At 41.1% G+C, this 26,432-nt stretch overlaps 1 protein-coding gene across 1 annotated transcript in view; it reads right to left on the minus strand.

Moving 5' to 3' along the window:
- Window positions 1-3,892: 3,892 nt before the first annotated feature.
- CPLANE1 (ciliogenesis and planar polarity effector complex subunit 1) overlaps window positions 3,893-26,432 on the minus strand; it is a 64,916-nt gene continuing 42,376 nt past the window's right edge. The window contains 16 exon segments of the mRNA XM_059833280.1: window positions 3,893-4,347; window positions 4,765-4,934; window positions 6,316-6,399; window positions 6,741-6,853; window positions 11,182-11,346; window positions 11,781-11,842; window positions 13,470-13,635; window positions 15,720-15,851; window positions 17,267-17,297; window positions 18,761-18,928; window positions 19,872-19,965; window positions 23,243-23,487; window positions 23,760-23,958; window positions 24,219-24,331; window positions 25,428-25,520; window positions 26,005-26,109. Coding sequence (XP_059689263.1) covers window positions 4,207-4,347; window positions 4,765-4,934; window positions 6,316-6,399; window positions 6,741-6,853; window positions 11,182-11,346; window positions 11,781-11,842; window positions 13,470-13,635; window positions 15,720-15,851; window positions 17,267-17,297; window positions 18,761-18,928; window positions 19,872-19,965; window positions 23,243-23,487; window positions 23,760-23,958; window positions 24,219-24,331; window positions 25,428-25,520; window positions 26,005-26,109 — 2,081 coding nt within the window. The 3' untranslated portion in view covers window positions 3,893-4,206.

Consider the following 26,432-nt stretch of genomic DNA (forward strand, 5'->3'; position numbering starts at 1 on the left):
TACCGACCTGTCAGCCTGCCCTCTGTGCCTGGGAAGATCATGGAACAGATCCTCCTAGAAGCTATGCTAAGGCACATGGAGGACTGGGAGGTGATTCGAGACAGCCAGCATGGCTTCACCAAGGGCGAGTCTGGCCTGACCAACCTAGTGGCCTTCTCTGATGGAGGGACTACATCAGCGGACAGGAGAAGAGCTGCGGCTGTCCTCTAGCTGGACTTCTGTAAGGCCTTTGACACGATCAACCCCCAACATCCTTCTCTGTAACTTGGGGTGGTAAGGATTTGATGGATGGACTGTTTGGTGGATAAGGAACTGGCTGGATGGTCGCACCCAGGGAGTAGGGAGTGCATGTTAGCAAATCATACCAATGATGCCAAGGAGATCCTAATGCGAGCAAGTAGAAACCATCAACGTTAACAACCCCCCCTTTAATGTTGTTAGTAAAGCTGAGGACTTCTTCCTGCCGTCTTCAATGCTTTATTGTCTGGTACTGCCTAATAATTAGACCTAGACTACTACTGAGAGCCTGCCGGTCTCCTTGCTGGCTCTGAACTGTACAGCTTTTCCACTGCCAGGTCACGACAAGCCCCCCAGCATGTCCTTTATGGCTGCAGGCATTGGTTTTGAAAGCCAAAGACAAGAACAGACTGCAGATTTCTTCCCAGAAAAGCCCACCCGCACATTTGGAGAGACTCTGCGGAGATGAGAAGACAGAGCGGCCTGATGGCATTGCAATTTCTATGGGCTGACATGCATTAGGAAACCCTTGCTCTGTCCCTGACCCACCGTGCTGACTCCCTGTGCGCTGCAAAGGGCATCCACGCTGGGGCTCCACCCAGACCTCCCTGAAGCACTTGTAACAGCCCCGGATCACACCAGGGTGGGAGTCTTTCCACAGAACAAGAGCTCCGCTTAAAGCAGGGCACCCCTGAGGAAATGGCTGGTGCGAGGCATTGCCACCTTTTGCCAGGGGAACCGAAGCAGAGAGGCTTGTGCCTCTGCTCCTCCGTGGACCTGCGCCTCGTCCCATCTCCTGCCCCCGTTCCTCTGCCCCGCGGAGTGACAGGACCCACAGTGGGTGCGCCCTGTCCCTTGGGTCCCATAGACCAGGAACATGGCACTGCCGTTGCTAGTCCCAGGCCGCAGGTACGGAGTTTGCAAGGCTCCTGGGTGGAGTAGGTCATGGGGCCCAGCAGACACGTGAGGAAACGGTAGGCATAGCACCAGGAAAAGGGGGAGAAAGCAGCACGGGTGGGGATAGCAACGCCACCTGCATTGTTAGGAATACTGAGACTTTTTCTGCAGTTTTTATGCCTTTGTTTCTTTTATTTCATAATGCTTAGGGGGCCGGGATCTGTTGGGGGATGGGCCTGAGCCCCAGCTGCCAGCCCCGCCGTGGTTTGGTCGGCCCCGGAGGCACCCTCCCCGTTTCACTGACGGCGGGGTGGCTTCTTGCGGGGCTGGGAGGGCTCCTCAGGGCTGCCGGCCCTCCTCTTTGGGGCTCGCCGGCGCCTCCCAAGTGAGCGTTGGCTGCCCCGGCTGGGAGTGGGGGGCCCGGGCACAGCCTCCCCTGGGTCCTCCTGCAGCTCTTCTCGCTCCCCGTGGGTGGGAACAGGGGTGTTGGGGGGGCTGCCGGGACCCCCACGAAGGCCTGAGCTGGGGGCAGGAGACAGCCCTCGGGAGGCAGCAGGGCTGGGAGCAGCCTCGGGGCTGCCCTCGCGCCCCCCGGCAACACGGGCGTCCTCGAGGCCCAGCCGACGTCGGGCCTCCCCGCTGCACCGGCGCAGAATGGTGTCAACAAGCTGGCGGACAAAGCTCCTCGTGCGCCTGCCCAGGGAGGCCTGCAGCAGCCGGATCAGAGCCTCCTCATCCGGGCCAAAGTAGCGCAGGCTGGATATGACGAGGCTCTGCGCTGCTGCTGCTTCCTGGGCATCCTCAAAGAGCACATGGTCTAAATTGCTCTAAGGCATAAACGTGCATCAGCAGCAACTGCACAAGGTGTGAGTGTGTGGTGCATTGACTCTGCTGTGACCTGCAGTAGATGCAGATTAAGCTCTGCCTGCACAGCGTCGTGGAAATTGAAGCACCTGCTTCCATCACATCTCAGGCAAAGCTTAACACTGACCTCGTGGTTGGGCGGTCTTTGAACTGCCTCTCTGCCCTTACTTTAGTGATTTGTGATGCTATGGATCAGCAGGCTGTTAAATAAAGGATTTCCTTCGCCACTGTTAAAATGAAATGAACTGCTCATCTGCATTTTTTTCTTCCTTTAGCACCAGGAGATACATTGCTTGAAGAAATGGATGAGCCATCTTACTTCCACAGGAATGATCCTTACTTTCATTTATATTCGAGTACTGCACCTCCCCAAACAGTTTCAAGGAATAAGATACATGATGAATGACTGTAAAGGTCCTTCAAACATTCTTTTTATAAAAATCAGCATTCTTATGCTTCTTTCTGCATTTCCTCCCCCACAAACTTACCTGAACATTTTCATCTTCAGACATATACTGTCAAGGTCTGGATTCTTTACAAACAAGTTTTGTTTCCAAACAAGTAAAACCCCTTTAGGGGAGCAGGTACACTGTCTCGGTAACATGTAGAACTCAACTGCTAGCAAACTACCACGTTTGTTATCTCCAATCTTGTCTGGAGTGTGGTTTTTTAAATTATTAATATGTTTGTGCATTGCAACATATCCATTAACATTTAATGACTGTGATGATGTAACCAAAATCTGAAACAAAGGCTGAGTACAATACCATTTTCACAAGCCTTTTAGAACAAGGTTTATGAGTGACTGTCTTGTCCCTGACTGCTTTCTCTTCCTTCTCACAGCTGGCTGTGATCATAGGGAGACTTTCATACTTGGCTAAACCAAGATTTTTCAGATTTTTTTCCAGGAGGAACAGAAGTCACTTAATGATGATTTCTTTGCTGCCGCTCTGGAGAAAGACAGTTTGAGACTTTGAGTAAAGTCACAATTGCACACCTTGGACTGGCTCTTTGAAGGTACTTGCCCATTTCCTTTGGAGATGATCACTCCCAGTACAGAGTTTTGCACTCTGGCCACTCCTGTGGGACAAGCTAATGCAGATTCTGAGGACTGCTAAAAACACACAGCCAGTTTTGATCTCTGAGCCTACACAAACCGTCAATTCTATCCTGTAACAGGCTTTCTTTGAACTGTATTTCTTAATTTAGCCAAGATGCAGCTTCACTTGGAAACATGCAAATTTTTTGTTGTTAAACTATTACAGTATTGGGTAACAGTAATTAACCACTGGAACTTAACACACTTTTGGTTTTCCTGAAAAATTCTGATTTCTTCACTACAAAAATAAAAACTGCTGCTGTTGGGAGTCACCACAGCTGCATCTGTTCAGTCTACAACAACTAGCTGACGGCAACTGAACACATGGGAAATTTTTCTACGAACATCTGGGGGCTGCTAGAAGAGCTCTAACACAACAACATTATATAGATGGATGAAAAGTGATATTTTTCTTTACCTCAGAGTAAGTACTTGGTCCTTAGTGTCTTATACTAGTGTCTGATTTTCCTAACAAAAGTCTGTATGTCATTTATTGCTGCCTGACTATTTGTACCTTTCTATCAATCATACAAACTCTTCTAAGATTTCTCTAAACTATCGTACAAGTAAGCTGGGTTTAAAATTCTAGGGTAGTTCACGTGCACATGTACAGTGATAGTGGTACACAGCAACAACAGCGTTCTGTGTGTTAATCACTTTACAGCAGAAACTCATAAACTCATTTTTATTAAATCAGTTTATCACAATTGTTAACTTACAAAAATAACTTCATCCATAATGATGTTAAATATTAAATACAAAGGTAAACAGTTGTGCAGTGCTTTTAAAATAGAATAAAACTTTTTATGTATTTAAGAGGGGCAAAGTAGCTGACCCAGAAGTTCTTGTTTAAGCCTGTTGGTCTGCATTTACCAACTATATTGAGTGTCTTGTTGACTTGAAGACATATGGAAAACAAACTACATGTTAAGGAATTGAATTTCATCTAGGCAAGACTGAAAGCAATGAGAGCTTCTGTGCTGTTTAAGAAGAAAACCAATGCAAGCCTCAATCCATTTTAAGTAGAACAATGATTAAATGATTATTTTAAAAAATTAAACCAAACATCAGCAACTGTTTGGAAGTGCACCGCAGCTGAAAAATTTTGTTCACTTGTCTTCCACATCTGCTACCATAGCCTCAATTGCATTCCAATCCAATTTGCTGAGGATACTTCCCGTGCTTTCAGAAATGCCATCCGTGTCGATAATGTCGAGAGAAGAGAAACTCACAGGACGCAGTACAGAGGTCTATTGGAGGAAAAGAAGATGAGCTGAATCATTGCATATCATTCATGGACAAGACCTCTGTGGTGCCAGTAGAAATGATCCCACTCTTTTCAAACATGTCCTAATCAAGTTATGTATCTGATTATTCTGCAACAAATGCAATTTGTTTTCCTATTTATGCACTCCCACTAGTGTCTGTTGCCTGGACAGACAACACGACTATACAGTTGTTATAAAGAACATTCATTTTCAAGGCTCGCAAGAATGACTTTGCTTGTAAAGACAAAATGTAGTTCTGCTGAATCACCATCATTTATGTCCCACTGCATCTATCCCACCCACATTTTGAATAGAGAACCACATTTTAAATAAAGCAGAAGTAAACAAAGTGTTAAATGGCAGGTATCAAATCATTCCTAAAATAAGTAGACATCCTACCTGAAACAAGGGGTCATGAGTATCTTGAAGTATTCTTTGGATATCATCAGGCACAGTCCAAGGACTTACTATGTCTCGATCAGTCTCTTGATCAACACCTTCTGTCTGAACTGCAGTAGCAACATGTGGAGGCTTTTGTTTTGATGTTCTGCTGACTCCATACTCAGCAGCTGAGGAGAAAACAAGCCAGTCATAGCACTGTAACATTTCTTGCTGTTTTCTTCTGAATGACTTGAAACTTCTCCAAGAACAGAAGCTCTAAGTTTAAGAACTGAAGCTGTGTGTAAATACATGTAAAAACAGCATGCCCTGTTATCTTGACCTAATGTGGGGTTATGGCGAGAAAATGCTGCTGGTCCCTTCCAGCCTCACACTCTGAACTGCCTTCCCAGGGCAGAACATGAAGTGGAATAGGACTATGCACAGTGCCTACAACATTCAGGTCCTGTAGTGCAGTCACCAAAAAGGGACATTGATACATTACTTGGTAAAGAAATAAAACTATATAAATCCTGAATCTGTGCCTCTTGGAAGACATGGAACTTTAGTGAACCCCTTAGCAGTGATGGAATACACTGGTGAAACAGATACAAGATGACGACGTGAAATTAGAGAAAGATCAACCTGTATGTAGAGTTTAAAAAGATAATGTATGGAAAGGAGCAGGAGAATGACTTTCCACATGTGCAGACATGAGTGAGTGATTCAGGAAAAATGCCTATCTATCTGCTTACTACCGTTTCTCTCCCTTTCCTCTATTGCCAACTCAAATAAATTGACATTTGACTAACCAAATAGGATGTCTATTATGCTACTAATATAACTCTGGTGTAAGGGAGAATGGAATCAACCCACAGCATTTCCTAAGTTTCAGACTGATTTGCTCCTCAATCTTTTTCTGATCAGAAATTCCGCTCTTGTAATCAAGTCCTGCATCTGTTGAATCTGATAAGGAGGGAACATTTATGTGAGGAAACCTCTGTGGATCCAGACCTAGACAGATAGGCACAGAGAAAAAGGATCACTAAAATCCAACTTTTTTTTTAAAAGAAGTTCAGTCGTAAATTTTTCCACTCTAACATTATGACAAAATAGTATCTTAAACAGATACTGTACAGAGTGATAACAGAGACAATTCCTACTTTAAAGAGCTCAGAAAGTAAGCAGCATAGAAAGGTAAGGGAGACACACAATATTTGTGTACTCTACTGCTAACTAACTGTCTGTGGGTTTCAGGTGAAAGAAAGACTCAAGTCCTCTGTCCCGCATGACTCTGTAATGCCTGTTTCAGGAAATCACTGAAATCTAGCACACTGGCTTCAGTAATCTTGGAACTGCCATCTGATTAAAACATTTCACAAGTTTTTAATGAAAAGGATTTTTACGTGGGGGAAAAATGATGTTTTTTATTATTCTAAAATAATGCTGTATCTGAGGCCTGTGTTGCATAAATTCTACCCAGGGTGTATTCTGAAATGTGTTCTCTGTGTCTTATTTTTCCCCCGTACTATGTAGCTGAACAGCACTATGTCATTGCTCTTTGTAACTTACAGTGTCTAGAATTAAAAGGACAGTTTGCAGTATTTCTCATTTCTCCTCTGGAATTACTTTTCTGTAGGAGCATACAGGCATTTCCTGGGAAGACAAAGAAAGCACTTATTCTGTTAGGTGCAGCAGATCAAAACTACTCAAAAGATGCTTCAAAATTTTCATCTATGAGTTTTCTTCCTGGATTACACAATACTTTTGCTATGGCAAATTAAACTACTTTCGATTTAGAAAGAGATGATAAGGAAAGGTAACTTTCATCATTTAACAGGCCAACGACAACACAGTTAAAGCCTCAGGACAGGAAACCTCCTGGATTTTAAGTCTAACTTTCTACATAGGTATTAAAACTCCTCCTTCCCAAAATCCAGTAGTAACTTCAAGATTATCTTCAGTATGTGCCTTCATCAAGAAAGTTCTGTTCTTACCCCTGGACCGTGTTAAGCCAAGAGTTGGAGTGAAATGGTGTACTTTTTGACCAAAGCTGGGTTTGGCAGCAATTCTGGTCCTTTCTGTCAGAACAGGACTCTTCGGATGCCCTCTACAACAAAAAAAACCAAACAATAACAACACCCAAATAACTACCACTGTCTACCACATACCATTCCTCCACACAACTTAGATCTAACAGGGCTTATTCAGACGAGGTAAAAAGGCCACAGAAATCACCTTCAGCCCACTTAGCTGAGTATCAGCATCACATGCTGCTTGTGGGGCCTATAAGCCCCACCAGAATCAGAACTGCTGGCAACCACAGTGAAGACATATCAAATTGGTTTTACAAAGAGCCAGTTTAGGTCCAACAAAACTTATTAGTTAGAAGTTATTGCCACTCCTAAGATGGCTTCCTGCATGACATTCCTTAATGCTTCTGATTCTGGCAGGTCTGATGTACTTAAACTGCCCTTGGACACCACCAGCAAGCTCTGTACAGCACTGACTACATTCAGTTTAGTGCTCTATCCTGGAACTTTGACCATGGGGCGGTCTACAAGGCACCGGGCCTGCTGAGTGCAGACGGTGTTCAGCTGTCCTCAAGGGGGAAAAGGATCCTTGCCCGTAAGTTGGCAAACCTCATCAAGAGGGCTTTAAACTAGACTTGAAGGGGGAAGGGGATGATGCCAGGCTACCCAGAGATGAGCCTAGGGGTGACGTGCCACTGTCGGGGGCAAGATCAATAGCCCAGCTCAAGTGCATCTATTCCAATGCACGCAGCATGGGCGGCAAACAGGAGGAGCTGGAAGCCATCGTGCGGCGGGACAGCTATGACGTGGTCGCCATCACAGAAACATGGTGGGACGACTCGCATAACTGGAGTGCTGCGATGGAGGACTATAAGCTCTTCAGGAGGGATAGGCAAGGAAGGAGAGGCGGTGGGGTGGCTCTGTATGTCAAGGAGTGCTTTGATTGTATAGAGCTCGATGATTGTCATGAAGGGGTTGAATGCTTATGGGTAAGGATGAGGGGGAAGGCCAACAAGGCGGATATCCTGCTGGGGGTCTGTTATAGACCACCCGACCAGGGCGAAGAAGCCGATGAAGCGTTCTACAAGCGACTGGCAGAAGTCTCACAGTCACAAGCCCTTGTTCTTGTGGGGGACTTCAACTTACCGGATGTCTGCTGGAAGTATAACACAGCCGAGAGAAAACAGTCCCGGAGGTTCCTCGAGTGTGTGGAAGCTAACTTCCTGATGCAGCTGGTAAGCGAGCCTACCAGGGAAGATGCCCTGCTTGACCTACTGTTTACGAACAGTGAGGGTCTGGTGGGAGAAGTGAAGGTCGGAGGCCGTCTTGGGCTTAGCGACCATGAAATGATAGAGTTTTCAATTTTTAGCCAAGTAAGGAGGGAGGTCAGCAAAACTGCTACCATGGACTTCCGGAGGGCAGACTTTGGCCTGTTCAGGACACTGGTTGAGAGGGTCCCTTGGGAGACAGTCCTGAAAGGCAAAGGGGCCCAGGAAGGCTGGACCATCTTTAAGAAAGAAATCTTGAAGGCGCAGGAGCAGGCAGTCCCCATGTGCCGTAAGAAGAGCCGGCGGGGAAGACAACCGGCCTGGCTGAACAGGGAGCTTTTTTTGAGACTCGGGGAAAAAATGAGAATTTACCACCTCTGGAAGAAGGGGCAGGCAAGTGAAGAAGAATACAAGGACCTCGTTAGGTCATGCAGAGAGGGAATTAGGAAGGCAAAAGCTCAGCTAGAGCTCAACCTGGCCACGGTCGTGAGGGACAACAAAAAATGCTTCTATAAATACATTAACAACAAAAAAAGAATCAAGGAGAATCTCCATCCTTTACTGGATGTGGCGGGGAACATTGTCACGAAGGATGAGGAAAAGGCTGAGGTACTTAATGCCTTCTTTGCCTCAGTCTTTAATAGTCACACCAGGTATCCTCAGGGTATTCAGCTCCCTGAGCTGGAAGACAAGGATGGAGAGCAAAATAGGCTCCCCATGATCCCGGAGGAAGCAGTTAATGACCTGCTATGCCACCTGGACACTCATGGGGCCTGATGGCATCCACCCAAGGGTGCTGAGGGAGCTGGCAGAGGAGCTTGCCAAGCCGCTCTCCATCATTTATCAGCAGTCCTGGTTAATGGGTGAGGTCCCGGACGACTGGAGGATTGCCAATGTGACACCTATCTACAAGAAGGGCCGGAAGGAGGATCCGGGGAACTACAGGCCTGTCAGCCTGACCTTGGTGCCGGGGAAGATTATGGAGACGCTCATCTTGAGGACACGTGCATCATCACGGGACACGTGCAGGATAACCAAGGGATCAGGCCCAGCCAGCACGGGTTCATGAAAGGCAGGTCCTGCTTGACCAACCTGATCTCCTTCTATGACCAGATGACCCGTCTGGTGGATGAGGGGAAGGCTGTTGATGTTGTCTACCTGGACTTCAGCAAAGCCTTTGCCACTGTCTCCCACAGTATTCTCCTGGAGAAGCTGGCGACTCGTGGTTTAGACAGGTGCACTCTTCGCTGGGTTAAAAACTGGCTGGATGGCCGAGCCCAGAGAGTTGTGGTGAATGGGGTGAAATCCAGCTGGCGGCCGGTCACAAGCGGAGTCCCCCAGGGCTCAGTTTTGGGGCCGGTCTTGTTTAATATCTTTATCGATGACCTGGATGAGGGGATCAAGTGCTCCCTCAGCAAGTTTGCAGACGACACCAAGTTGGGCAGCAGTGTTGATCTGCTGGAGGGTTGGAAGGCTCTGCAGAGGGATCTGGACAGGCTGGATCGATGGGCCGAGGCCAACTGTATGAGGTTCAATAAGGCCAAGTGCCGGGTTCTACACTTCGGCCACAACAACCCCAGACAACGCTACAGGCTTGGGGAACGAGTGGCTGGAAAGCTCCCCCGCAGAAAAGGACCTGGGGGTGTTGATCGACAGCCGGCTGAAGATGAGCCAGCAGTGTGCCCAGGTGGCCAAGAAGGCCAACGGCATCCTGGCCTGTATCAGAAACAGTGTGGCAGCAGGAGTAGGGAGGTGATCATGCCCCTGTACTCAGTGCTGGTGAGGCTGCACCTCGAATCCTGTGTTCAGTTTTGGACCCCTCACTACCAGAAGGACACTGAGGTGCTGGAGCATGTCCAGAGAAGGGCAACGAAGCTGGTGAGGGGTCTGGAACACAAGTCTGATGAGGGGCGGCTGAGGGAGCTGGGGTTGTTCAGTCTGGAGAAGAGGAGGCTGAGGGGAGACCTCATCACTCTCTACAACTACCTGAAAGGAGGTTGCAGAGAGGTGGGTGTTGGTCTCTTCTCCCAAGTGACTAGTGACAGGACTAGAAGAAATGGCCTCAAGTTGCGCCAGGGGAGGTTCAGGTTGGATATTAGGAAAAAGTTCTTTACTGAGAGAGTAGTGAAACATTGGAACAGGCTGCCCAGGGAGGTGGTAAAGTCACCCTCTCTGGAGGTATTCAAGGAGCGTGTGGATCTGGCATTGTGGGATGTGGCTTGATGGGCATGGTGCTGTGTGGTGTGGGTGGGTTGTTTTGGTGTGGGCTGTGGTGTATTTTGTGGTTTGTAGGTGGTTTTGTTTTGTGTGGTTTGTTGGTTTTTGTTTTTTGTTTTTTTTTTTTATGGTTGGACTTGATGATCTTACAGGTCTTTCCCAACCTTAGTGATTCTCTGATTCTGTGAACTTCACCTATTAAAAAGAGATGCAGAAATATTTAAGTCTGAAAGCTACAGGATTATCTGAAGTACACAGTTCCTCCTATTATTCTGGAAAACATAAAACTGTATGCAGAAGAAGAAGAAGTATACTGCAATATACATCTGGATTACGTATACACACATGTGACATTAATGCCATCAAGTAGAATAAATTTACCGATTCATAATACTCAAATACCATCATCTCCTGAAAAGGCAACAAGCACCAAAGTGCAAAAGAACGAACAAGTAAAATCCTACGTAATGAAAAAAATTAGATAGGAAGAGAGTAAATCTAGAGTTTGCTGAACACTAAAGTAGCCTATACGCACGCACAGTAGTATTTTTATGTGCTTCTTCCTTGTTACTAGATGCTCTTCAGATGATTAACTATGTTACTGGCTATAGCCCAGTGGAATTGCTGTTGAGTGGAATGGGTTAGGACATTGACTACAGCTCTGACTCTGGAGCTGGCTTAGTCTGTGCTCCAAAAGCCGTTTTTAAGGCTCCCTCCAAGATTTGCACTAGTGGTTATAAGAACACTGGTACAGGAACTTAAGAGTCCTCTGATCCAGAAAAAGTATATCTTTCATTCTGCCAGAATATAAAGCTTCTCTCAAGCTAATCCTATACCAACTAGCTACAAACTGCAGACAAATTTGAAGTGTGGTAAAGACACCAGTACACCGGAGCAGGGTTAATGCTTGAAGTTGTTACCCTTTAGTAGATGCCATGCACCTTTTTCTGTACTCTTGAGGTGATCTTGTCCTGGACAACGGCCTGTGTTCATTTGCAGGTAACACCACTGTTTCAGATAACATTTCATTCATCAGAGAAAGTGCTTGCGATATTCTCATACTGTGATGTTCAGATAACAGGGCTCTATAGAGAAATAGTATTACATATTAACTCATACTTTCAATCATTTAATTGCAGGTGGCCTGTGAGTCTTGTAAGGCTACGTGGTAACCAGAATAAAAAGAACGTATTTTTGTAATTTCAGAGAAGATATACTGATCCTTTTAACATCTTTAGCAAAAAGCTGAAACATTTATTAACAATGGGTTTGACAGAATGAATGAGTCAATGTTGAAAAAAAGAAAAAATAGTATTTGAAAAGTGAAAAATACAGTCAAAGGATGAAACATGTTTAGAGCTTTCCTAAATGGTAAAGCAAACATGAATTTATTTACGCTTTTGGATAAAATGCCATTCATCTGTGAAGTTTCATACACAAGATAGTTAAAACTACCTCTTTGTTAAAACTGGAAGATTACTGTATAAGAATACCACAAGTTACATTTATAGCAACTTACTTGTCCTTTTCTTCTTTCTTCTTTTGGAATAATTTAATATCCTTTGAAGTAAGACCACAATGCTGTACAAGAAAGTATAATAATCATTAACTTATTCTGTATTGTGGTTTCATTCCTATTTGACTTGAAAGTTACTGTTTAAGACACTCTCCAAAATGAAAAACAGTATGAATGCATATGGCCCTACCAGGAAATTCAGATAAGATTGCCTCTGTAAACTTCCAGTCTCTAAAAATATACTGAAAGCTTGCAGTCACACCTTCCATAGCTCATATGCTGAAAGTATTAACATTCCTAAGCAGAGGTCTTCACTGTCAAGCTCAAAATTTCAAATGGCCTCACCTTCAGTTTCCTAAAACTCAGTGAGGTTCCTAACAATAACTAATTTAAAAAACAGAGCAAGGTTGCACTTTGACCTGTGTTTGCTAGAGTACAATTTGAATTTTTTAATGCTTTCTTCAAAAAAAAAAAAATCCAAAAGCTGAGAATCCCTCCATCTAATGATTTCAGGAGAAAAGCCTGTAACAAAAGCATCAAGTATGTATTTACGGGTTGGCAACACAGGAGAGGGAGAGAAGCAGGACCCATTTTTCCTGAATTACTTCTCTCTACACATGTACAAAAGAACAGCCAGGTTCAACTCTTTAAAGACTGTTTGAAACTCTTTCAAAAAATGAATACAACTGAATTATTTAGTAACAGGGAACTTTTGTGTGTTACATGTTTGCTGCTTGGGACTTAAACCCAGCAGAGCTTCATCGTGAAAGAATTTATAGCATATCCTGCATTCAACTGGTGAGTAAAAAGTATAGGGATGTATTTGCTGTTGCTAGGTCTCGTCTCCTGTAACCGTGGAGCTTCCCCTGACTCAGCAGTGTCTTTTCAGGTCCTGAAGGTATCCAGGTGACAAATGCGTATTTTAAGACTTAATACTGATTGGGAAATTATTTCTGAACTACTTTTGTACCTTTTTTTTTCTTATTTCCAGCACAGTGCAGATCAGAAGAGATGCATCAGGCCATAAATGTGTTTTTACTAATTAAACTTAAAATTAAAAAAAGTCTGGGAGGGAAGGGATTGTTAGCTGAGCCTGTATTGAGACCAGCCTTCAACAAAAAAATTCAGCAGATAGTTGAGATATATGCCATATTCTACCATCTCTGCTGACCCTCTGTAATTGCATACGCTTCTGTGTGTATGAAAGACAAGGATGGCTGCCCTCAGTATCCTATTGCATTCGTAAAGGATGTTGGCATCTGAACTCTGTTTTTTACATTCATTGAGGGGTTTTGGGAGGTGTGGGGAAAGATGAAACAACATGTAGACATGTCTTTACAACTCCTGTACTTATCAGTCCCTGGCAAAATACAGCTTTTATCAGTGAATGTTACAGCTATATCCATTACAGTCTGGGGACTATACTTCCTGAATCTAGAACTGGGGGACAGGTCATAATTGCCACCTGCAGCCAATTGCCATTACTGCAGTCTGTGAAGAACACTGGTATATTTGCTTACTGATCACTTCCGACACAGTTATGGCCCATTCCAATAAAATAAAATTATACATATGAAAACCAACATTAAAATAGGAAATGAAACCACTGACAGCCTTTATATTATCTAATCCAAACAATGAACGCTTGTACAATATGTAACAGTTACTCTTCAAGATACCCATTACTCTTACCACATTCTTTCTCAGATTGAATGGATTATGCTCTTTCTGTCTTTGTTCATCCAGTTTCTTCATATATTCTCTCATTCTTTCCTTTTGCTTTCTTTTCATCCATGCTTGTACCTCTTTCTTCTCCTTTTCTGTTTTTTGAAAATGTCTAGCAGCAGAATCATGAATCCTGAGAGCAGATGTAAATGGGAAATAATCTGTCACATCCTTTAAATTGCAAACAATGGCAACTATACGTGATATAATAAAAATACTACAATCCCTTTAAAATTCTGACTGAAAGCATTTCAGTCAGAATTTCAGCTGAAAGCATAAATAATGAATGGGGAAATTTTCTTATGCAATATTTTACTTCATAAAATCCTGGCACACAAAAAATTTCCAAGACCTTTCCTAAAGTTTTTCTTCTATTTGTCAACTACATTCAGATAATAGGACTAAAACTTTAAACGTGGACCATCTGTTATTGTCTTTATAGGATAACTGGCACAGAAAAAACTGCAAGTCATTTTGCTTTGATCTTTCATTTTTAAGTGTGTATCTAAAAATAAAAAAAGACCAATGAGATTCTACCATCCTTTTTGTTCCCTCAACCTATGAGCTCGTTCACAAGTCTATCTGTACAAAGTAATTTTAAACACACTAACTCAGAATACTAACAACAGAAAAACATAGCCAATAAGAAATGCTAACATAAGTTCATCCTCAGAGTTCTTCAGAAGTATTTAGTAATTCACCTTGCAACAGTCATTAAAGTAAGCAGCTGGGTAATAAATATTTTCTTCACTGTAAAACTAAGAGCACTGACCTAAAAATTAAATATGAGGTTTTCCAAGAGAAGTGTTTCAATTTTAAATGAGTCATTTTTTGCAGCCCATTTTGAAATGTCTGTCATTTTCAAGACTAGCAGGCACTAATAATTCCAGAATCAACAGAAGATTTGAGTGTAGCAAAATAAGGTATCTCTAGTAGCTGCAGTTCAACTGCAACCTTATGGATGGAAGCATTAAAGCCCTCAAAGGATTAGAAGAACTTTGACATATTTGAAAGTGATTTACTTTATGGCAAAGGGAAGTGTCATTATCAGAAGTATTCACAGAATCATAGAATTGTTTAGGTTGGAAAAGACCTTTAAGATCATCAGGTCTAACCGTTAACCTAACCCTGCTAAGTCCACCACTAAACCATGTCCCTAAGTGCCTCATCTTTTAAATACCTCCAGGGATGGTGACTCAACCAACCCCCTGGGCAGCCTGTTCCAATGTCACACAACCCTTTCCATGAAGAAATTTTTCCTAATATCCAATCTAAACCTCCCCTGGCATGGGAGTCATATGTGAAAATAAGTACGTGAAACTGAGTTGTCTTTAGGCCTTTGGTCAGGTTTGATTAAATACTACTTGAATACATTTCTGAAATTTTCAGTAATTTTGAAAATATTCACACAATTGCACAGAACAGCCCAGCTAGCAACATATACATGTTGATGAAGTCATTGATGTGTTTGGAATTCTCAAAGGATCTCAAGGAATGTTATGTTCTATGCGCAGACTTAGATTTGAAGCTCTTGTGCTCCTTCTACAATTCGAATAAATGTTAGGACAAGTAAACCAGAGCACTACACTGTACTTAAATGAGTCACTAGAACATCCTGAAACAGGTATCTTAAACTGGTGTGAACCATTGCACCGCCGCAACAGATTGTTTGGCATCCGGAACAGCTGTATTTTTGCCTTGTAAGCAACTGGTATCACAAACAGGTTGAAATTAGAGCTGTTTCCTAGTCCTATCTCAGGAAAGAACACAGCTGATTTTATAACAGAGTTAGGAATGTGCAGAAATCTCCAGCAGGGAGGAGAGCATGACAAGCTGGAGTCTGGGGCTGGAAGCTTCTGAAGTTGCTTTGCCACTGACAGGAAATTTCTATTCTGCTTTAGAAGGCTCCAGTCCCCTTGGTTGAACTGAATCCGCTGTATATATAGAGTTGTGGTCCAGCCTACAGTTGGCAGAAGAAGGAACAAGCAAGTAGGAAGGAAAGAATTTTAAAACCAAAATAATAAAAAACAATTAGCACATTTGACAATAACAGCCAGCAAAAAAGAGTGGCTATTAAACAGTTCCAATACTAGTCCCATTAACATAAACTCCAGTCACTTGCTTGCTTCCATTGTTTACAGGGTTTGAGCTATGAGAAGAATAACCAGGGTTAAAACGATTTAACTAACACATAATAAAAAACAGCCATGGTATTACCCAGAGATTTTCTTAGCTTGTATTTTTGTAAAGCCCAGCTCCGATGGAGAGATGTCACCTTCTACTACATGATCACTAATGATGTCAGTAACACCACTCAGACCGGTAATTTGCAGAGGGTCTTCTAAAGAGCTTAAAGTTAGGCAGGGGAAAAAAATGTTACTAATTTAAAGTAGAACATGCCTGTAAGAACAACAAGCTAAAATCCTTCTTTTTATGCTTAAAATGAGAATATTCAGGTTGTTTTACCAGAAGCCTTTGGACTGAATTTCCTTCTCCTACATCTCGCTGTGTTAGTGCACACAAGCAACTACCTGGATAATGTGTGTAGATGCACCGTCTTAAAAAAGCTAGCAGCCATCACCTTAGCTTCGCTGTCGTCATGTACACTTTAGCCAGCTTTGTAGCTCGCCAGTGTGAATGGGACACAACGAGCGAGACCTGACTAGCATCAGGGGTATTGCAGCAAAGAGGGCTTTGAACAAACCATCCAGAAATATGGCCCTATCCAGAGCTAAACTGCCTGAGCTCCACTGGGGTGCGTGAACATGGCTAGCCCAGAGGAGGCTGAGTCTGGCAGCCCAGAAGGCCAGGAGCACCCCCAAGGTTTGTACTGCTGCCCATGCTGAGATAAGGCTGTGGGATGCTACCAGTGTCAGGAAACCCCAACTCTCAATGACCTTCTGAGCAAGAATCAGTGTGAGAGAATAGTTTTTCCTAAATTCTGCCCATTTCTTTCCTCTCTTTTAATCAGTTGCTCTCAATAAAAACCAAATCTCATGTATATTATGATTACAAGCTACAGTTGCTTCAATTCACTCCTTTGGGTAAAAATCAACATCTAAAGTTTATTGCCTCACACCCATCCTCAAGGTTATGTAATCACTCCCTAATGTATGTTAGACACAACAAGCAGTTTCACTTAAAATACTTTAAAAATAAATGTAAAATACTTTAAAAATAAATGTAACCATTCAGTTTACTGCTATACTTCAAGCAAAACAATAAAGTTGGGTAACTGAGCAGAACAACCAAGAAGAAAGGGAAGCCAGCTACTGTTTTCTACTGCACAACTGAATCCAGAAGACTACCAGCAGTAAACAGTAAAACATATGTATGTCAGACCATTTTATTTAATGCATAAGATCATTCCAGTTTTGAAATCTTCAGTCTGCTGCTTCTGGTGATAGCTGGCCTCAGTAGACAACTACTAGCAGCAGTTACATGTACTTGTTCAAAACCAGTGTTCTGCAAATAGGAGAAATAACAAATGCACATAGACAACAGTAGCAGCTACATTAACAGCTCTGTAACCTATAACTAGAAAGCAACTTCAAATGCTTCTGCAGCTTTTGCATAAAGTAAATCTAACAGGCACTACCAAAGTCAGAGTAAATGCCTGAAGTGAACTAATAAAAAGGCTTTCATTCAGTTTGAAAATGAATGCCTAGATTTTTATATAAGTGACAGTTCCACCTTGACAGTCCCCTTTTTGGTAGAGTTTAAAGTAAACAAATTTTCAGCAAAACCACTGTCAAAATACATACCTATCACACAGATCCCCGCATACATGAAAGCCTGAAACAGCAACAGCCTTCATTAATAAAAGCCTTGCACTTGTACACAAACTAATAATACATACATTAAACAGCCTGTGGGATAAAATACAGAAATATATCAACCTGAATATGTTGACATTAAAAAGAAATAAATATAGTACATAGGCTTAATGACCTGTGAGAGAACACATCATCAACTGCCAGGTTAACACAGAGTCTTCAGAGAACTTTAATTAACAGCTCCGTGACTGACATGGATAGTTTTGCTAGGAAAACGAGATCACTGTTCTCAGTTTTCTGCCATGATCAAACTAAGCTTATCAGTTCCAACTAACTGGACATTATCTGTTCCAGTTAACTATACAGCGTTTTATGGAAAATTAACAATTGCCACTTACTTGAAGAAGCCAGGCTATGAACTCCTGGAATTCGGGAAATGTGGCTGAAAAGCAATATGGATGTCTTGGAAGGAAGAGCACTATTACCCCTTCCTAAGCTAAACTGTACTCTGAAAAAATTATAGTTGCAACTTAGTATCACCCAGAGTTTTCTTAGTTTGCAAGTAACAAGCTTATATTTAAAGAAAAAACTGTTAAATGTATTACTGTTTATAAAATTTATCTGGATGTCCATGCCATGCCATTTGAGATTCACTTCTGCTGTATGCAGATATAGGCATCATGTTTTAACACCTTTTAAAACAGATTGCCGCAAATGTGGCTGTCAAATGCATATTCACCTGTACAAAGTATTTACCATTTTTACAAGCTTGAATGCAAGCAAGGCAGGCAATATGCAGACAAAATAAGACACTCTACATTTGTAAACACAGGCAGTAGGTTGATTGCACAGTGGTTTTTCCTCCTCCTTTTAATGCTACTGCTGTCTTCATGATTGCAAAAATCAATTTACTGTCAGTTTGCAGAATGAAATGAGACCTCATAAAATAACGTTTTAGGACACAGCCAGTTACTGTATAGTGATATAAAACAATTTATTTTGCTGATGTGGGTTGGATTTAATTGAGATCTTACCTCTCTAGAACAGGAGGATGACAGAGACAATCAAGACAGCTTTGGGAGGAAGCTGTGACTGTTCTGCAGCACTGTGCCTATTTATATTAACGTACACTTAAATAAATAATTACAAATCAGTAGAGTGATGGGTTTCAGAAATAGACACAAAGTTATTAACTTTCTTTCAATAATGGTGAATTTGAGAGCAAGTATAATTCATTGCTGAACTGTTTTCAAAGTTTAGTGATACTGTTCCATCATGTAACACATAAACTCATTAACAATGCACATCCATGAAGCCACTCTAAATAATACTATCTAGAAAGACTGATGACCGACTTTTATGAGCTCATTGGCATTACATAACGTTCTGTGTAACAGCAATGAGAAAGTATTACACCAGGAAGAAAAGGTTTACTTATTTTTAAAAGGAGAAAAAGGGAAAAACAAACATTAAGGATTATACCAGAAGATGACTTTATGCCACTGGGAAGGTTAGAAGCAGAGCCTGCAGCGGCAGGAGAGTGTACTTCCAATGTAGTATAACCAGGTACAGGATATTCCAAGTTTAAGCCTTCCTTTTCATCATCTGAAACATCTTCAAAAATCATGCCCCTCAAATAATGTTCTGATTCTGTGAAAAAGTAATAAATATAGTAATTAGTGTAGACCAATGAAAAAAACCCACAATGCAAACACTACCACTCAGATATATTTGTTAGTGGCATATTTAGTTTATCTGTCAAACCTAGAACAACCTGAATCTAGATCAGTTGTGCCTCACTATGAAACGGCACTACCAGAGCTGAGATGTAGGTACCAGTCCTGTGTATGTGAACAAAAAGACTAAACTATGAGTTGCTCTGGGTGAGGCTAATGGACATCTTATATACTGCTTTATGTATAAATACAGATATAGCCATGATTTGTTTCTACCACTTGGCTTTGTATTAACTTTGTAAGTAGATTAGACTATGTTTTGGTATCAATGTAAAATGGACTTGAAGTATGTACCCCTAGCATGCTCCTTCTTGGAACCGCCCAGTAGCTATAAGTAAATAGGTACTATACAGTCAATTGTTATATAAACAATAAATTATTCAATACATCAGCTTAGCAAACAGTTAAGCTGATGTAAGCTTTTATTAAAATCAGCAGCTATTACAACTAAATAGCCACCAAAGATGCACGAAGAAAGTTTCTTTATATACACTGAGGAAAAATTTCACAACCTTTTATATCAGCAAGGAAAGCACTCATAAGCACCATGTTTTGATTTTATAATACAATAAAAATACATACTATCATCTTTAAAATCCTATACCCAAGTCCTGCATTATGGTTTTGGAAAAGATCAAAGTATACAGATATTTTCAAATGCATTTTTGTTGAAGCAGTACCCATAATACTCAGATTTTCTACCTTTGATTTTATTTCTCTCCCTCATGTTTTTTATCTTTGGTGCAAATTTCAGTAACACCTTTTGGGATTGCATTAAACTTCAGCAATAATGAAAAGTTAGTCAAATTTAATATTGAATTGCAAGTTCACTATCCTTCTGTTAACTGAACACATACCGTTTTCAATGATTCTAGCATCTCCAGAGAATGAAGAACGAGCACCAAGGTCTGAATTGGCAGCCATTTCAAAATCTTCTATTATTTTCACTAGCTATAAATGAAACCCAAAAACTAAGTAATGATACATTCATATCTGAGACTTACACTGCAGATATTCATGCAAAGTTTGCTTTAAATACATTTTTTTCCTCAGAATCTTATAAACATTTTAATGGAGTATCCTGATTCAAACCAAAGAAAATAGTTCAGGAATCAAAGTAGCTCAAGTAGATTCATTTCATCTAAAGTCTTCAATCTTCTGGATTGTTACTCTGAGAAAAATACATAGGAACTGTATTATTCTTGTGAACAGTTTTACTCCTATTGATCACATTATTTTTATTTTAAAAATGGCTTAAGTTTTAAAAAATATCTTCTCTAAAAACCACAGAAATATTTCCATATTCTTTGTAAGTCAGGAGTTTCCTCAAGTTTAAAACTAGAAGGTGAAAAAAAAACCCTGTCTAACCTAGATGGAGACATTTTACTTACAAAAGAACAGGCCTCAAAACTGATTTCTAATATATGGGAAATTGTTACAAAAGGAATGACCAACTGATGTGCACTGAAATAAGGGCAAAAAAGAAAATGGTTTTATCTTCAGAATTTGGCTAGATATCCAGAAGAAGTTTTAAAACCCAAATGCAGTGAAATGCTACAACAAAGAAAGGATATCTGAAGATTTTTTTTCACTACAGGCTTTTAAAAATCTGGCTAGGTAGTCACCTTGATGAAGGATTTAAGTGATTAAATAATCCACCTTAGCGTAATAACTATGTAGGTGACACAACGGGCTCGTTACACTTCTGTGAATACACGGAAGGACAGGCAATGGACACTGTTAGTTTGAATGATTATGCAAAAAGCAAATGCTGTGGAATTACACAGTGCTACTGAATTAATTCTGTATTAAGCCAGGTCTACAGGAACTGGAAACTGACTTAGGTTTTCTTGATGTGCAAAGAAAAGTATTTTTTTTTACCAGCTATTTTTTTACCAGCTCATTCTTAGATTAGTCACTCCTACTTTGTTCTAAAATTAATAAAAAAGTCTAAGTAATGTGAAGAAATAATTACCAGCATTCCCCTCTTCACATACACCTAAAGTCACACCTGAACTTTTAGGCAAATTAAACTGTATACAGTATTAAGATGTCAGTCTGTTGAAAACTTGTAACATTTTATCGTTATTTCTGTCATGACCTATAAAATAGTAATTCCTGAATTATATATAAGATCATCTGAATGCATTACGTCCAAAATGCATTTATTTTACTTCTCTATTTAGACATATAAAGACATTAAAAATGCAACTATTTTATGAAATAAAAATCACACAATCACAGAATGATAGGGGTTGGAAAGGACCTCTGGAGATCATCTAGTCCAACCCCCACCCCTCGCCAGAGCAGGTTCACCTAGAGCAGATTGCACAGGAATGCATCCAGGCGAGTTCTGAGTATCTTCAGAACAGGAGACTCCACAACCTCTCTGGGCAGCTTGTTCCAGTGCTCTACCACCCTCAAAGTAAAGAAGTTCCTCCTCATGTTTACATGGAACTTCTATGACCAAGTTTGTGCCCATTACCTCTTCTCCTGTCACTGGGCACCACTGAAAAAAAACTGGCCCCATCCTCCTGGCACCCACCCCTTCAGTATTTATAAGCATTACTAAGATCCCCCCTCAGACTTCTCTTCTCCAGACTAAAAAGACACAAGTCCCTCAGCCTTTCCTCACAAGAAAGATGTTCCAGTCCCCTAATCAGCTTTGTAGCCCTTTGCTGTACCCTCTCCAGCAGTCCCCTGTCCTTCTTGAACCGGGGAGCCCAGAACTGGACACAGTACTCCAGATGCAGCCTCACCAGGGCAGAGGAGAGCGGGAGGATAACCTCCCTCGGCCTGCTGGCCACACTCTTCTTGATGCACCCCAGGATGCCATTGGCCTTCTTGGCCACACGGGCACATTGCTGGCTCATGGTCATCCTGTTGTCCACCAGGACCCCCAGGTCCCTTTCCACAGAGCTGCTCTCCAGAAGGTCAGCCCCTAACCTGTACTGATGCATGGGGTTATTCCGCCCCAGGTGCAGTACCCGACACTTGCCTTTGTTGAATTTCATAAGGCTCCTCTCTGCCCAACTCTCCAGCCTGTCCAGGTCACGCTGAATGGCAGCGCAGCCTTCCAATGTGTCTGCCACTCCTCCCAGTTTTGCGTCATCAGCAAACTTGCTGAGGGCACACTCTATCCCTTCACCCAGGTCATTGATGAATATATTGAACAGGACTGGACCCAGTACTGACCCCTGGGGAACACCACTTGTTACAGACCTCCAACTAGACTCTGTGCCACTAACCACAACCTTCTGAGCTCTGTCTATCAGCCAGTTTTCAATCCACCCCACTACCCATTCATCTAACCCACAGCTCCTAAGCTTGCCTATGAGGATGATGTGGGAGACAGTGTCGAAAGCCTTGCTGAAATCAAGGTAGACAACATCCGCTGCCCTCCTCTCATCTATCCATCCAGTCATGCCATCGTAGAAGGCTATCGGATTTGGTCAGACATGACTTCCCCTTGGTGAATCCATGTTGACTACTTCTGATAACCTTCTTTTCCTCCAGATGCTTTGAGATGATGCCCAGAACGAGCTGTTGCATCATCTTTCCAGGGATGCAGGTGAGGCTGACTGGCCTGTAGCTTCCTGGGTCTTCCTTCTTGCCCTTTTTGAAGACTGGAGTGACACTGGTTTTCCTCCAGTCCTCAGGCACCTCACCTGTTCTCCAGGACCTTTCAAAGATGATGGAGAGTGGCCCAGCAATGACTTCTGCCAGCTCCCTCAGCACTCACGGGTGCATCCCATCAGGACCCATGGACTTGTGGATGTCCAGTTTACTTAACTGGTCTCTAACTTGATCCTCCTCAAATAAATAGGAATGGTTCCAGAAATAGTCATATAATATTCTGGAGAGGCACAACTGCAGAAACTTTTGCCAAAAAGGTCTCCTGCTCAGCCTGAATTTTTGTGCTATTCCATTTTCCCAGTAAACAGAGAAACCAGACTTAAATTAGACTTAAATTAGACTTAAATTAAAATTAAATTAAAATTAAATTAAAATTCTGCCCATTCACTAAGCACATCACCATTCTGGCCAACATTTGGTCCATGTCAACCTATAGATGCAACACTAAATGTGAAGGAACTGTATGTTATTCTCTCAACATATACTAAGCATATTTGAAAATACATCATTCCAAAATGTAAATTTTGTCTTTAGCTGAAAGAAGTTACAAAATAAACTGTTTCATACACAACAGCTAGCAGTCAGAACTCACCAGCTGGGTATTTCTGAAATCCTCCTTCATATTTTCTGTTATGTTCTGTAGTGTCTGTAATTGCATAACCGTTTCCTGCTGCTTTGTGGAAAAGTATTCTTTGTCAATTACTTTGGATGGAAGCCCTGAAGGAGGAAACGTTCTGTCATCTTCATGTACTATGTTCCAAGTTACGCTATCTCTCGCAGAATCTGACTTCTTATCTTTCTTTTGCACTTGGCTTGACACATTTTTCAGATGATTGTCTTGAAATAAAAAAAAGAATGCACCAATATCATAGAATAAACTGCAAACATTTAAGTACTGCAAGTAATTAGGCATAGCTGTGGTACACCTAGTAGTATGTTTTAGGAGGCAGGAATCATCTCAAAAGAATTCAAATGTATAAATGTTTTGATGTATAAGACTAAAACAGCAGGAGGCGAGCTGGGGAAAGGCTGCAGGTTTTCTGTGGGAGGTAAGAGTATTACAAAAGTGTATAGCTTTTTTTTCCCGATTTAAAAATGAAATGGTCTACCTTTCTTCTGAAGCGCCTCGGATGGAATTGCATTAGTAACAGAAGCTGCCATGTGATGAACTTTTGCAGTAGATGGAATTTCAAACTTCTCATTTTCCTGTGCGGTAGCTATCTCTTCTGCAGACTCGGGTATCATGGGCAAATTGTTAAGGATGTCACTGTCTTCAATGTCAATCACACTGATATATTCATGTTCACTCTAAACAAGAACAAGATTACAAAGAGTTATACAGTACGCGTTTTGCATACACTGTTTACAGTATATTGTTAACCATTCCCCTGTGTTTACCTCTTACCACTTTGAGTTGAAAGACTTTTTGTTTTGGAGACAAAATAACTACAATCTTCCCTATGGTATTGTACAACTGACTCATCCAGGTATAAAGAACCCAAATTCATGAGGTAAGACAAACGGTATATTAAAATGTATTTTAACTATATGTACATTGGAACACTAACCAAATCAGGTGCATCTGACAGAAAGGATGGTAAAGGTCTCTCATTCACTTCAGTGCGGAATCTCAGGTTTAAATATATGTCTGGTGGTAGTATCTCAGAGGCACTAGATGATTCTATGAGAAAAGAATAAGTCAGTATTGTATTTACAGTAAAAGCCATGAAACTTCAGACAAACTATTTGGAAACAGGTCTGCATTATCTAAATAATAAGAAAAGCTTCGATTAGCATTTCTTTTAAAAAATAGACAAAGTAGCTTAATAGGTTTCTTTAAAGTTTGCTTCTAACAATAAATTACTAAATTATTTTTCATTTTGGTAATAAAATAGCAGAAAAATACTCAAAAGATGAAAAACAAAGGAAGATGCTGCAGTCTACATTGCTATTCATTTCCAATTCCCTCCAGAACAGATTAAAAAAAAAATCTGCATCTTTACTTGAACCAAGTAAATGATACTACTTGGCTAGAAAGACATCTAATAATCTATCTGTAAAGAAGTCATGTGATATAGCAAAATAATCTTCCAAATGGAACAACACTGTTGAATTTTAAAAGAAAAGAAAAATTAATATGTTCACTTGGTACCATAGGGAAAATACTTAGGTACGGAATTCTACGTAGTACAATTTATCACTGATTTATAAAATGGGGGGAGAAAACCAAACCAAAATAAATCTTCTTTAGCCCAAATTCAAAGTTACCTTCAATTTTTTTTCTACAAACTGACCCAAAACATGACTGATTGGGAATAAAATTCCTACTTGACAACTGGAACATCATCACTTGGCATATAGCCATTACACAACTTAGCAGATGCATGGAACACCTGTATAATTAGCTGAGCTACTACAGCTCGATTTCATGTGGAGCTGTGATCTGTCTTAACATCCCACTGGTCAATCCATTTGGTCTACATAACACCAACTGCCAAGATTAAGCGGCACTAAAATCAAGTTACAATCCACAAATGTACCTCCATAGACAGGAATACAGGAGCGTAAGTACACTGCACTATGAAAAATTCCAGCCAAACTGTTCATAAACAGTATTATAATTATTTCACATTTGGCTTCAAGAAGTCGGAAAAATTAGCATCTTCTTATCTATATCCTGCATTAAGCTACCTCATGTACAAAAGCCATGTTAGAATTGTAGTATTTTTATAGACTTCCCAAATAACAAATGAAGTAGAGAAAGACTGAAGCCACACCTGACACAGGAACAGACGTGCCTGATTCATTTTTTCGAACCTCAGAAACCTCATTTCCAGCACTGATTCCAACATCCTGATATGATTTCAGCACTTGATAGGAAAAAACACAAAACCAAAATGCATTAATTTAAGGAAAGTAAAGACACTGATAGCATTCTCTGAATGTACGTTTCTGATTTCCCAGCTCACAATCAAAGCAAAGCTGGGGGGAAGAGGCAGAGAAACAATTTCCGTCACATGTGAAATATTGTTTAAAATGCATTTAGATAAAGCCAAGCTAAGTTAAAAGGAGCTTTCAGAAAAAGTCAGAGCAGAACTGACTTACAGAAAGCATGTGGAGACTCTAACATAATTGCACCAGTAATATTTTTATTTAATTATTTTAACTAATATTTTGTAATTTATATTCCAATATCCTCTGGTTAAATACTTTTTGAAACTAAAGGTTACAGCACGAAAAACTGTTTTTCCCTTTAAAAACCTACTCCATTTTGGAAACTGATGAAATATCACAATTAACAAGAAGTGATACCAGAAATAGTTGGTTGCTGTAGGTCACATAGGTAGCACTTACCTGGGTGAGTATTTGTACTTGCATCTTGAGTTTCTGCTGGTTTTTTCCCTGTAGAAGCCATGTAATGTAGATCTGCTGAGGTAGTAATTGCTTCCCCTACTTTGTCTAAAATGTGGTAATACAGAATAGGTGTCCATAACTAATGCAAGAATTAGAAATCTATGAAAGCAATGACATTAACACAAAACTAAGGGCTCCAACGGATTTTTTTCTTTGCATTTCTGACAGATAATTTTAACCTTTCTCTAAGCATACTTCATTAATGATTTCAAGAAACGTCTGTACTACCTGCCTTTTGTGAATATGCAACTGTACCAAAACTTACAATGTTACATTGAATTAAAATCAAGGCTCTGTTTGCATGTGTAATTTTTAAATTAAATATTTTAGTATGCTGTACAGTAACAATTTGCTTCATATTTTAAAAG

This window comes from Gavia stellata, chromosome Z (assembly GCF_030936135.1).
Source record: "Gavia stellata isolate bGavSte3 chromosome Z, bGavSte3.hap2, whole genome shotgun sequence".
Classification (NCBI taxonomy): domain Eukaryota; kingdom Metazoa; phylum Chordata; class Aves; order Gaviiformes; family Gaviidae; genus Gavia; species Gavia stellata.